The sequence below is a fragment of the Salmo salar genome, chromosome ssa04 (genome assembly GCF_905237065.1).
Source record: "Salmo salar chromosome ssa04, Ssal_v3.1, whole genome shotgun sequence".
NCBI classification, from domain to species: Eukaryota; Metazoa; Chordata; class Actinopteri; order Salmoniformes; family Salmonidae; genus Salmo; species Salmo salar.
Window position 1 is genome coordinate 43221599 of NC_059445.1, and position 13085 is coordinate 43234683.

The 13085-nt window shown below is 44.7% G+C and overlaps 1 protein-coding gene across 1 annotated transcript in view; it reads left to right on the forward strand.

Annotated features, from left to right (window-relative positions):
* LOC106603167 (AMME syndrome candidate gene 1 protein-like) overlaps nt 1-13085 on the forward strand; it is a 33643-nt gene that overhangs the window by 14856 nt on the left and 5702 nt on the right. The window contains 3 exon segments of the mRNA XM_014196477.2: nt 11681-11795; nt 12665-12755; nt 12882-12978. Coding sequence (XP_014051952.1) covers nt 11681-11795; nt 12665-12755; nt 12882-12978 — 303 coding nt within the window.

The window sequence follows — 13085 nt, forward strand, 5'->3', positions numbered from 1 at the left end:
GGCTAATAGGCCGAGTGGCGGGGGAGCTTACCTTGACGTAGTTCTTTGAAAATGCCTATATCAAGCAACATGGACCCAGTGTTGCAGCAAGATTATCTCAAGGAAATCTGCTGATACACAAAGCAGCTCCCATTGTTTCGCAAATTATTAGTTTATCGTGTTTGGTTATTGTAACAGCATCAATATAGACAATGTTGACCATATAATTTAGCTAACTAGCCCAAATACAATTGTCAGCAGTGTTTATCAAGCTAGCTATTTCATCTTGGACAATTTTACTTTCAAATCACATTTTATTTGTCACATGCTTCGTGAAAGAAAGATGTAGACTTAAAGTGAAATGCTTACTTCCCAATAATGCAATCCAACAAAATTAGAAATGTTTAAAAAAATTATAACACAAGGAACAAATACACAATAAGTAATGATAACTAGGCTATATACGCAGGGGTACGAGGTAATTTGAGGTAGAAATGTTCATATAGGTAGGGATAAAGTGACTAGGCACCGGGATAGATAATAATCAGTAACAGCAGCTTATGTGATGAGTCAAAAGACTTAGTGCAGATATTCCAGGTAGCAAATAGTTAGTTATTTAGCAGTCTTATAGCTTGTGGGTAGAAGCTGTTCAGGGTCCTGTTAGTTCCGGGAACCGCTTGCTGTGCAGGTGAGCGTCTGGGTATATTTCCAGGATGAAGCTCCCAACCAACAGTTATTGTGCTGACGTTGCTTCCAGAGGCAGTTTGGAACTCGGTAGTGTGTGTTGCAACCCGAGGACAGACGATTTTTACACGCTTCAGCACTTGTCAGTCCTGTTCTGTGCGCTTGTGTGGCCTACCACTTCGCGGCTGAGCTGTTGTTGCGCCTACATGTTTCCATTATTAACAACACAGTTGACCGGGGCAGCTCTAGCAGGGCAGAAATTTGACGAACTGACTTGTTGGAAAGGTGTCATCCTATGACAGTGCCACGTTGAAAGCTACTGAGCTCTTCAGTAAGGCCATTCTACCGCCAGTGTTTGTTTATGGAGATTGCATGGCTGTGTGCATGATTTTTATACACCTCTCAGCAACGGGTGTGACTGAAATAGCAGAATCCACGAATTTGAGGGGTGTCCACATACTTTTACATATACAGTACCACTCAAAAGTTCAGACACACCTACTCATTCAAGGGTTTTTCTTAATTTTTACTAAACTCAGCAAAAAAAAGAAACGTCCCTTTTTCAGGACCCTGTCTTTAAAAGATAATTCGTAAAAATCCAAATAACTTCACAGATCTTCATTGTAAAGGGTTTAAACACTGTTTCCCATGCTTGTTCAATGAACCATAAACAATTAATCAACATGCACCTGTGGAACGGTCGTTAAGACACTAACAGCTTACAAACAGTAGGCAATTAAGGTCACAGTTATGAAAACTTAAGACACTAAAGAGGCCTTTCTACTGACTCTGAAAAACACTAAAAGAAAGATGCCCAGGGTCCCTGCTTATCTGCGTGAATGTGCCTTAGGCTGCAAGGAGGCATGTAGACTGCAGATGTGGCCATGGCAATAAATTGCAATGTCCGTACTGTGAGACGCCTAAGACGGCGCTACAGGAAGACAGGACGGACAGCTGATCCGCCTCGCAGTGGCAGACCACGTGTAACAACATCTGCACAGGATCGGTACATCCGAACATCACACCTGCGGGACAGATCAGCATGGCAACAACAACTGCCCGAGTTACACTAGGAACGCACAATCCCTCCATCAGTGCTCAGACTGTCCCCAATAGGCTGAGTGAAGCTGGACTGAGGGCTTGTAGGCCTGTTGTAAGGCAGGTCCTCACCAGACATCACCGGCAACAACGTTGCCTATGGGCACAAACACACCGTTGCTGGACCAGACAAGACTGGCAAAAAGTGCTGGTTGGATTCGCGTTTATCGTCGACGGAATGAGCGTTACACCAAGGCCTGTACTCTGGAGCGGGATCGATTTGGAGGTGGAGGGTCCGTCATGGTCTGGGGCGGTTTGTCACAGCATCATCGGACTGAGCTTGTTCTCATTGCAGGCAATCTCAACGCTGTGCGTTACAGGGAAGACATCCTCCTGCCTCATGTGGTACCCTTCCTGCAGGCTCATCCTGACATGACCCTCCAGCATGATAATGCCACTAGCCATACTACTCATTCTGTGTGTGATTGCCTGCAAGACAGGAATGTCAGTGTTCTGCCATGGCCAGCGAAGAGCCCGGCTCTCAATCCCATTAAGCATGTCTGGGACCTGTTGGATCGGAGGGTGAGGGCTAGGGCCATTCCCCCCCAGAAATGTCCGGGAACTTGCAGGTGCCTTGGTGGAAGAGTGGGGTAACATCTCGCAGCAAGAACTGGCAAATCTGGTGCAGTCCATGAGGAGGAGATGCACTGCAGTACTTAATGCAGCTGGTGGCCACACCAGATACTGACTGTTACTTTTGATTTTGACCCGCCCTTTGTTCAGGGACACATTATTCCATTTCTGTTAGTCACATGTCTGTGGAACTTGTCCAGTTTATGTCTCAGTTGATGAATCTTATGTTCATACAAATATTTACACATGTTAAGTTTTCTGAAAATAAACGCAGTTGACAGTGGGAGGACGTTTCTTTTTTTGTTTGTTGCTGAGTTTATTTTCTGCATTGTAGAATAATAGTGAAGACATCAAAACTATGAAATAACACATATGGAATCATGTAGTAACCAAGAAAGTGTTAATAAAATCAAAATATATTTGAGATTCTTCAAAGTAGCCATCCTTTGCCTTGATGAAAGCTTTGCACACTCTTCATGAGGTAGTTGAGAGAATTCCAAGAGTGTGCAAAGCTGTCATCAATGCAAAGAGTGGCTACAATCAATAAAGAGTGGCTACAATCTAAAATAAACTAATCCAAATATATTTTTTATAACACTTTTTTTGGTTACACCATGATTCCATATGTGTTATTTCATAGTTTTGATGTCTTCACTCTTATTCTACAATGTAGAAAATAGTAAAAATAAAGAAAAACCCCTGAATGAGTAGGTGTGTCTGAACTTTTGACTGGTAGTGTGTGTGTGTGACAATCAATGATGTCAAGAAGTTTGTATGATTCTCCTGTTTGGCATGTCTCTTGATGTAATGACATTACGACGGTGTCAGAGTTTCGGGCAACTTTCCCCATGCTTTTGTTCCATGCTGGCTAAAGACCTAGCTACCTTTATGATCAAACTTTATCGTTGTACAAGCAACAGTAAAAGGAAATAAGGCAGTATCTAATTTCATGCAAAGTAGGCCCATGTGTATTACATTTGGTTATTGTTTAAGTCATATTTCTTAAACATCTTTCACAGGGTTAGTGAGCTTTAACCAACCTGATAGCCTCGCTGGCCCACAGTGGGGGAGAGAGAGGATGCAGTTGATAACTGTGTTGTTTTTGTGTGTGTTTATACGTCTGTGGCTGGGATGAGACAGAGGAGCAAACAATTCATTAAAGAATGCATTCACGCTATAGTGGCTGGGTACAAGCGGTTTCAATGTTTCTCTGTCTGTGTGTTCCTCACGTGATCTGCGCTCGCGTCGAAAGGGCCTTGCTGCAAAGCTTCACCCGCCCAATGATCTGTCATTCACCGTAGGAATGTCATACATTAGTGTGTGTTCGCTGTACTGTTTTATAGATATATACTGTGAAGTAACTGACCACGTTTGGGAGGTCAAGCTCATCAATTCTCTCATCACTTCTGTCATTTATCTTTGGGACCATAGATCCATTCATTGTAGCCCCTCTACAACTGGTATTAAACATATTAAAATATTTAGTAGATAGATGACAATCGGATCACTGTTTGGCGTCCATCTGGTATTATACTGCGTTTTATGGATAAGCCTACCTCAGCAGCGTTGGTCTGTAGAGAATAAACCGCTTAGTATCCTGCTCCACCTCTCACTGTCAGAGGATCTTACAAAGCATGTTGTGTCTCTGTAATGTGTTATGCATGCTGTTCAGAGCAGCCATTTTGTAGAGAGTTAGATCATCGGTTTGTTTTAGAAGACGGCCCTCGTGCTCTGAAACTACCAGCCAGGCAGACTTGTCACGTCCCTGTTGTACTCCCCTCTCGCTCTGCTAGAACTGGAGATGACTGCACCAGGAAAGGAATGTGGACACATCAACTTAGTGGATGCAGTGTTGTTTGTATTCAGCTATAGGCCTAAATGTAGCTTATAACCGTGAACACGTGTGAAACACAGTATTAAGCCAAGCGTATTTGAATAAAAGGGGCTGCTCAGGAAAACTACAGGTTTATTTGTACAATGACTCATCTGAGACTGAGGGTAAGCCTCACTACTCTCCTGTATTTCCAGAGGTTTGTGGGCAATGTTTGTGTGTGCATCCATATTGAGTCTACTGTCTGAGGAATATTTGCCAACCCTGCCCCTCTAATCAATCAGTTTGATCTGCTGCTCTGCCACCAGCAGCACGAAGCGTTCCCCTCTCTCCCATGGAGTCTTTCAAGGGAGCTGCAGGGAATGGATGCAACACGGGCATTAGAATAATTTCTCCAGCCATGGCTGTTTAGCCACAGGCTCTTAGAGCCGATGTCATAGCTGGTCAGGACATTCTAGAATGTGGGTGGACTGTCTACGATCCTGTTTATCGTGACGAAAATGATCGTGTTTTCCACCCTCCTCGCCATTAACCATGTTAACACAGGAAACGGAGGAGCCAGTGAAATGCGAGAAATGGCAGGTATTGGGAGGGCCTGACTCGTAGGGGATGTGTAATTTGTTGCTAAGGGCCTCTGTGAAATGAAGGATGACCAGCTGAAAGCTCTTGAGTCTAGATTGTAGCCTCAAGTGTTTTAGTTGAGGCTTAGCTGTTTGTTCTGTAGAAGGGTGCTGTGTTGTCTTAATAGATGAAAAGATACTCGCATATACACAGAAATGGGTTCCCTGCACTCCGCCTTAGCTGACCCTGTAATCGAATCAAATTGTATTTGTCACATGCACCGAATGCCACAGGTATTACCGTGAAATGCTTACTTACGAGCCCTTATCCAAGAATGCAGAGTTTTTAAAAAGCAATTATTTGCTGAATAACCTAAAGGAAAAATGGTAATAAAATAGCGATAACGAGGCTATATACAAGTCAATGTGCATGGGCACGGGCTAGTCGAGATAATTGATTTTACATGTAGGTAGGGGTAAAGTGACTAGGCATGGATAGTAAACAGAGTAGCAGCTGTGTGTGTGTGTGGTTAGAGTCCAGTGAGTGTACATCGAGCCTGTGCAAGAGTGTCAGTACATAAAGTAAGTTATGAGTAAGAATAAAATAAGGGAGTCAATGCAAATAGTCCTTGTGGCCTTATGGCTTGGGGGTAGAAGTGCTCCGGTGTCGCTTGTAGCAGAGAGAACAGTCTGACATTGCTAAGGCCTTCCTCTGACACCGCCTGGTTATAGATGTCCTGGATGGCAGGAAGCTCGGCCCCAGTGATGTACTGGGCCGTACGCACTACCCTCTGTATGCCGAGCAGTTGCCATACCAAGCAACCATACCATACCAAGCAACCAGTCAGTATTCTCTCGATGGTGCAGCTGTAAAACTTTTTGAGGAGCTGAGGTCCCTTGCCAAATCTTTTCAGCCTCCTGAGGGGGAATAGGCGTTGTCGTGCCCCCTTCACGACTGCTTGGACCATGATAGTTCCTTAGTGATGCGGACACCAAGGAACATGAAGCTCTCAACCTGCTCCATTGCAGCCCTGTCAACGTGAACGGGGGTGCACACGGCCCTGCTTTTCCTGTAGTCCACGATCAGCTCCTTTGTCTTGCTCACGTTGTGGAAGAGGTTGGCACCACACTTCCAGGTCTCTGACCACCTCCCTTTTGGCTGTGTCGTCGGCAAACTTAATGATGGTGTTGGAGTCGTGCATGGCCACGCAGTCATGGGTGAACAGGGAGTACAGGAAGGGACTAAGCACCCACCCCTGAGGGGCCCCCGGTTTGAGGGTCAGCGTGGCAAATGTGTTGTTGCCAACCCTCACCACCTGGGGGCGTCCCACCAGGAAGTCCAGGATCCAGTTGTGGAGGGAGATGTTCAGTCCCAGGGTCCTTAGCTTAGTGATGAGCTTGGAGGGCACTATGATGTTGAAAGCTGAGCTGTAGTCAATGAACAGCATTCTCACGTAGGTTTTCCTTTTGTCCAGGTGGGAAAAGGCAGTGTTGGAGTGCAATAGAGATTGTGTCAATCCTTGGATCTGTTGGGGCGGTATGCAAATTGGAGGGGGTCCAGGGTTTCTGGGATGATGGTGTTGATGTGAGCCATGACCAGCCTTTCAAAGCCCTTCATTGCTACAGACGTGAGTGCTACGGGCGGTAGTCATTTAGGAAGTTTACCTTGGCGTTCTTGGGCACAGAGACTATGGTGTTCACTTTGAAACATGTAGGTATTACAGACTGGGTCAGGGAGAGGTTAAAAATGTGAAGTGAAGACACTTGCTAGCTGGTCAGCATATGTTCTGAATACGCGTCCTGGTAATCCGTCGGACCCTGCAGGCTTGTGAATATTACATCCGACTAGCGTCAATCGGTGTAGTAGGAGTCGATCTTAGTCCTGTATTGATGCTTTGCCTGTTTGATGGTTCGTTGGAGGTCGTAGTGGGATTTCTTACAAGCGTCTGCATTAGTGTCCCACTCCTTGAAACGGCCAGCTCTAGTCTTTAGCTCATTGCGGATGTTGCCTGTCATCAATGGCTTCTGGTTGGGATATGTACGTACGGTCACTGTGGGGACTACGTCATCGATGCACTTACTAATGAAGCCGGTGACCTCAATGCCATCGGATGAATCCCGGAACGTATTCTGTGCTAGCAAAACAGTCCTGTAGCTTAGCATCCGCTTCCTCGGACCACTTCCGTATTGAGCGTGTCACTGGTACTTCCTGTTTTGAGTATTTACACGTAAGCAGGAATCAGGAGGATAGAATTATGGTCAGATTTGCCAAATGGAGGGTGAGGGAGAGCTTTGTACGTGTCTCTGTGTCTGGAGTAAAGGTGGTCCAGAGGTCCCTCTAGTTGCACATGTGACATGCTGGTAGAAATCAAGGAAAACAGATTTCAATTTTCCTACATTAAAGTTCCACTGCTGTCTTGTCAGGTCCTCTCTGCTTATCATGCCATCAGCGTGCCCTCGGATCCTGAAAAGTCAATTACTCTGAGAGATCACTTGCTGTGTGATGTCAGCCACAGACAGTGAGCTGGCCTGTTTTATGTCTTCATTATGTTGCTTCTCTCCGTCTCCCACTAGTAAGAAAAATATCCGGGCCGGTCTCTGCTGAGCTCAGCTTGTCACTCCCAATCCCGGACTGAAAGAAGCAGAGTTTATTTAACACACTGCTATTCAGTGTTTTAGTTTGTTGTTACAGTAAAAGCATATAGAAGAGACAGACCCTTGATAGAATGCCATCACCACATGGGCATTTCACACTTACGGTTGAATTAGGCAAAGGGTGTGGTATGTTATGGCACATGGACTGTAAGTACGAACTGACTCCTTTAATCTGTCTTGTCTGCTGTCATGACACGGGCAGGAAGGTGCTGTCTTCATGTGCAGGAACGGTTGCAACTTGCAGCAGTCTTTTGTTAGGGTGGAGTGGGGGAGAGAGAGGAAAAATTTGAATCCCGGGTGGGGGTTGAAATGAAGTCTGTGGGTCCAGCCAATATGGAGACGCACCTACCAACAAGTCATTTATATTTTACATCCCCTCAGATGGGCTGTTTCTGAAGCAGTTTTTTTTTTTTTACTGCTGTACACACATTTTCTATACATATACTGTCTATACACACCATTATACACTGAGTGTACAAAACATTAAAGACACCTGCTATTTCCATGACATACTGACCAGCTGAATCCAGGTGACGGCTATAATCACTTATTGATGTCAGGAGACAGGTTAAAGAAAGATTTTTAAGCCTTTAGTCAATTGAGACATGGATTGTGTGTGTGTGCCATTCGGGGGGTGAATGGGGAAAACAAAATATTTAAGTGCCTTTGAATGAGGTATAGTAGTAGGTGCCAGGTGCACCGATTTGTGTCAAGAACTACAACGCTGCTGGGTTTGTCACGCTCAAGTTTCCCGTATGTATCAAGAATGGTCCACCACCAAAAGGACATCCAGCCAACTTGACACTGTGGGAAGCGTTGGAGTCAACATGAGCCAGCATCCCAGTGGAATGCGTTCAAAACCTTGCCCAACAAATCAAGGCTGTTCTGAGGGCAAAAGGGGGGTGCAACTCAATGTTAGGAAGGTGTTCTTAATGTTTTGTACGTAGTGTGTATATACAGTACCAGTCAAAAGTTTGGACACACCTACTCATTCAAGGGTTTGTTTAATATATTCTACATTGTAAAGAAATCAAAACTATGAAATAACATATATGGAATCATGTAGTAACCAAAAAAGTGTTAAACAAATCAAAATATATTTTAGATTCTTCAAAGTAGCCACCCTTCGTCTTGATGACAGCTTTGCACACTCTTGGCATTCTCTCAAACGTCTTCACCTGGTATGCTTTCCAACAGTTTTTGAAGGAGTTCCCACATATGCTGAGCACTTGTTGGCTGCTTTTCCTTCACTCTGCAGTCCAACTCATCCCAAATCATCTTAATTGGTTTGAGGTCGGGTGATTTTGGAGGCCAGGTCATCTGATGCAGCACTCCATCACTCTTCTTCTTGGTCAGATAGCCCTTACACAGCCTGGAGGTGTGTTGGGTCATTGTCGTGTTGAAAAACAAATGATAGTCCCACTGAGCGCAAACCAGATGGGATGGCGTATCGCTGCAGAATGCTGTGGTAGCCATGCTGGTTAAGTGTGCCTTGAATTCTAAATAACTCACCGACAGTGTCACCAGCAAAGCACCATTACACCACCACCTCCATGCTTCACGGTGGGAACCACACATCCGTTCACTTACTCTGTGTCTCACAAAAATCTCAAATATGGACTCATCAGACATATTTCCACCTCTCTCATGTCCATTGCTTGTGTTTCGTGGCCCAGGCAAGTCTCTTCTTCTTATTGGTGTCCTTTAGTAGTGGTTTCTTTGCAGCAATTCGACCATGAACGCCTGATTCACGCAGTCTCCTCTGGACAGTTGATGTTGAGATATTATTTGGGCTGCAATATCTGAAGCTGGTAAATCTAATGAACTTAACCTATGCAGCAGAGGTAACTCTGGGTCTTCCTTTCCTGTGGCGGTCCTCATGAGAGCCAGTTTCATCATAGCGCTTGATGGTTTTTGCGACTGCACTTGAAGGAACTTTCAAAGTTCTTGAAATTTTCCGTATTGAGTGACCTTTAGGTCTTAAAGTAATGGACTGTCATTTCTCTTTGCTTATTTGAGCTGTTCTAGCCATAATATGGACTTGGTCTTTTACCAAATAGAGCTATTTTCTGTATACCACCCCTACCTTGTCACAACACAACTGATTGGCTCAAATGCATTAAGAAGGAAAGAAATTCCACAAATTAACTTTTAACAAGGCACACCTGTTCATTGAAATGCATTTCAGGTGACTACCTCATGAAGCTGGTTGAGAGAATAGTAAGAGTGCAAAGCTGTCATCAAGGCAAAGGGTGGCTACTTTGAAAAGACTCAAATATAAATATATTTTGATTTGTTTAACAGTTTTTTTTTTAATATATTTTTTTACTACATGATTCATAGGGGCGGCAGGTAGCCTAGTGGTTAGAGCATTGGGCCAGTAACCAAAAGGTTGCTAGATCGAATCCCCGAGCTGACAAGGTCAAAATCTGTCGTTCTGCCCCTGAACATTGCAGTTAACCCACTGTTCCTAGGCTGTCATTGTAAATAAGAATTTGTTCTTATTTGACTTGCCTAGTAAAATAAAAAAAAGGAGGATACCTAGTCAACTGCACAACCTTCGATTGAAATGTGTCTTCCGCATTTAACCCAACCCCTCTGAATCAGAGAGGTGCGGGGGGCTGCCTTAATCAACATCCACGTCTTCAGCGCCCGGGGAACAGTGGGTTAACTGACTTGCAGAACAACAGATTTTGACCTTGTCAGCTCGGGGATTCGATACAGCAACCTTTCTTATGTGTTATTTCATAGTTTTGTTGTCTTCACTATTATTTTACAACGTAGAAAATAGTTAAAATAAAGAAATCCTGAAATGAGGTGTGTTCAAACTTGTACAAACACACTATATTTATTTATATTGTATGTACTGTGTGTGTGTGTGTGTGTGTGTGTGTGTGTGTGTGTGTGTGTGTGTGTGTGTGACACCTCTTCAAATTACTGGATTCGGCAATTTCAGCAACCCCCGTTGCTGATAGATGTATAAAATGTAGCATACAGCGATGGAATCTCCATAGACAAACATTGGCAGTTGAATGGCCTTACTGAAGAGCTCAGTGACTTTCAACCTGGCACCGTCAAAGGATGCCACCATTCCAACAAGTCACTTAGTCAAATATCTGTCCTGGTCAACTGTGTGGTGTTATTGTGGAGTGGAAACTTCTAGCAGCAACAAAGGCTCAGCCACAAAGTGGTAGGCCACACAAGCTCACAAAACGAAACCACTGAATGCTGAAACGCGTAGCGCGTAAAAATCATCTGTCCTCGGTTGCAACACTCACTACTGAGTTCCAAACTGCCTCTGGAAGCAACGTCAGCACAGTAACTATTCGTTGGGAGCTGTAAAGCTTGCCACCATTGGACTCTGGAGCAGTGAAAAAGCCTTCTCTGGAGTGATGAATCACGCTTCACCATCTGGCAGTTTTGACGGACGAATCTGGATTTGGCGGGTGCCAGGAGAACGCTACCTGTGGCTGAATGGAAGCAAGTCCCCGCAGCAATGTTCCAACATCTAGTGGAAATCCTTCCCAGAGAGTGGAGGCTGTTATAGCAGCAAAGGGGGGACCAATTCCATATTAATGCCCATGATTTTGGATTGAGATGTTCGACAAGCAGGTGTCCATATACTTTTGGTCGTGTGTGTAACCTGGGTGGTTCAAGCCCTGAATGCTGATTAGCTGAAAGCTGTGGTATATCAGACCGTATACCACGGGTATGACAAAACATTTTTTACATTTTTACTGCTCTAATTATGTTGGTAACCAGTTTATAATAGCAATAAGGCACCTCGGGTTTGTGGTATATGGCTGCATTGCGTCGTGCCAAATAACAGCCCTTAGCCGTGGTATATTGGCCAAATACCACACCCACTCTGGCCTTGTTGCTTAAATATATTCCGGACTCTGACATTGCTCGTTGTGATATTTCTTTTTTCTTTTTGGATTATGTGTGTATTATTATTTCACTGTTGGCGCTAGAAACACAAGCGTTTCGCTACATCTGTGACCAATAAACATAGTTTATTTGATTTGAATCATGGAAGATGTCGGCTAATGCCATCTGTCTTCTGAAAGGATAAAGAAATATGCTTGCAGGGTTTCCTTATTTAAATGTTCTCTTACCAAAGAGATTTGATCTTTATTTTCATTATAACCATAATGCCCTCGGCTTAGTGTGAGATGAAATGCAAATATAACTTTGGGTAGACATTGTCCTTGATAATCTGTTGGTCTTCCAGTTGGAACTGGTTCAAAGTAATGATGCTTATTTTCACCCTAAACGTCCCGTGCCTTTGTCTCCACAGTGCTCTTAAAGACAGCCGCTTTCCTCCCATGACGAGGGACGAGCTGCCACGCCTCTTCTGCTCAGTGTCTCTGCTCACCAACTTCGAGGACGTCGGTGATTACCTTGACTGGGAGGTAAGAGACTGAAACAAGCCAGGTAGCTATTAATTCATCTAATGCAATACTCTTCAGTCATTGATTTTTCATTGAAATGAAATGGCCTCCACATATGTGAATCCAGCAGTTTAGATTGCCTGTGCCCCGGAGAGCAGTACACTCCCCACACAGAGCACACTGTAAAAGACAATCTCCAGTGTGAAGTTGAGATGAGAATTGGATACGGGAAGGACTCTGCTGCAGTGGCACCTTCATGTCCTGAATGAACTGGACCCCATTGCAGCCTGGAGATTCACACTGCAAGGATGATTTAGGCAGACAATCAGCATACACACACACACACACACACACACACACACACACACACACACACACACACACACACACACACCACAGGCAATATGACTTCGTAGTGAGGACATAAGCAGTCACCTTGTTGACCCAGAGGGGCTATACTGCAGGGAGTGGGCCCCAGGGGGGTAGGGTGGAACAAGGGTTGTGACGTGGGTGGGTAAATTGTGTATCACCTACCGGTTTGGATTATAATGGGAACAATCCTCTGAGCTACCTTGACTGGATCGTGGCCCTGTGCCGAGTGTGCTGGTTTACAGGGACACATCCTGTCTCCCTCCATCCATTCACTCTCCTATTACCGTGGCCCTCCAGTTCTCACCCTAAACCTCCAATTCCCTCGCAGCCTCTCATCCCCCCCTTTCACACAATATAACCCAGTATGTTAGGCTTAGTGCAGCAAGACATATTTAGGCATTCTAGTAGGTTGGACAGTGTGGCCGAAGGCATGTAGTTCGTATAGATTTCTCTCTCTGTTGGTCCTGTCATTAAAGTGATCTCTTCTTCTCTCTCTCTGTCCTTTCTCTGGCCTGTAGGTGGGTGTTCATGGCATTAGGATAGAGTTTTTCAATGAAAAAGGATCAAAGCGCACCGCCACCTATCTACCTGAGGTCGCAAAAGAGCAAGGTAAGTGGAATCCTGTGTCCACCTTTATGATCTCTGAATGACTGGAGGTCTTTGTTGTAGAGCGGAGTGGTATTCAAGGGGGACATAAAGGGGGATATTCAAGAGGAATTAACCTTCTCTGTGCAGGATGGGACCACATTCAGACCATAGATTCCTTACTACGAAAGGGAGGCTACAAAGCTCCCATCACAAATGACTTCAGGAAGACCATTAAGTTGACCAGGTAAGAGGCTGCTCTCCTTTCACACCGGATGCTGTCTGACTTCCACTGCTGGCTTGGGTTTTGCCTTAAGTGTAAATTCTGGAAGTGGAAGTGTTGCTCACTGCTGG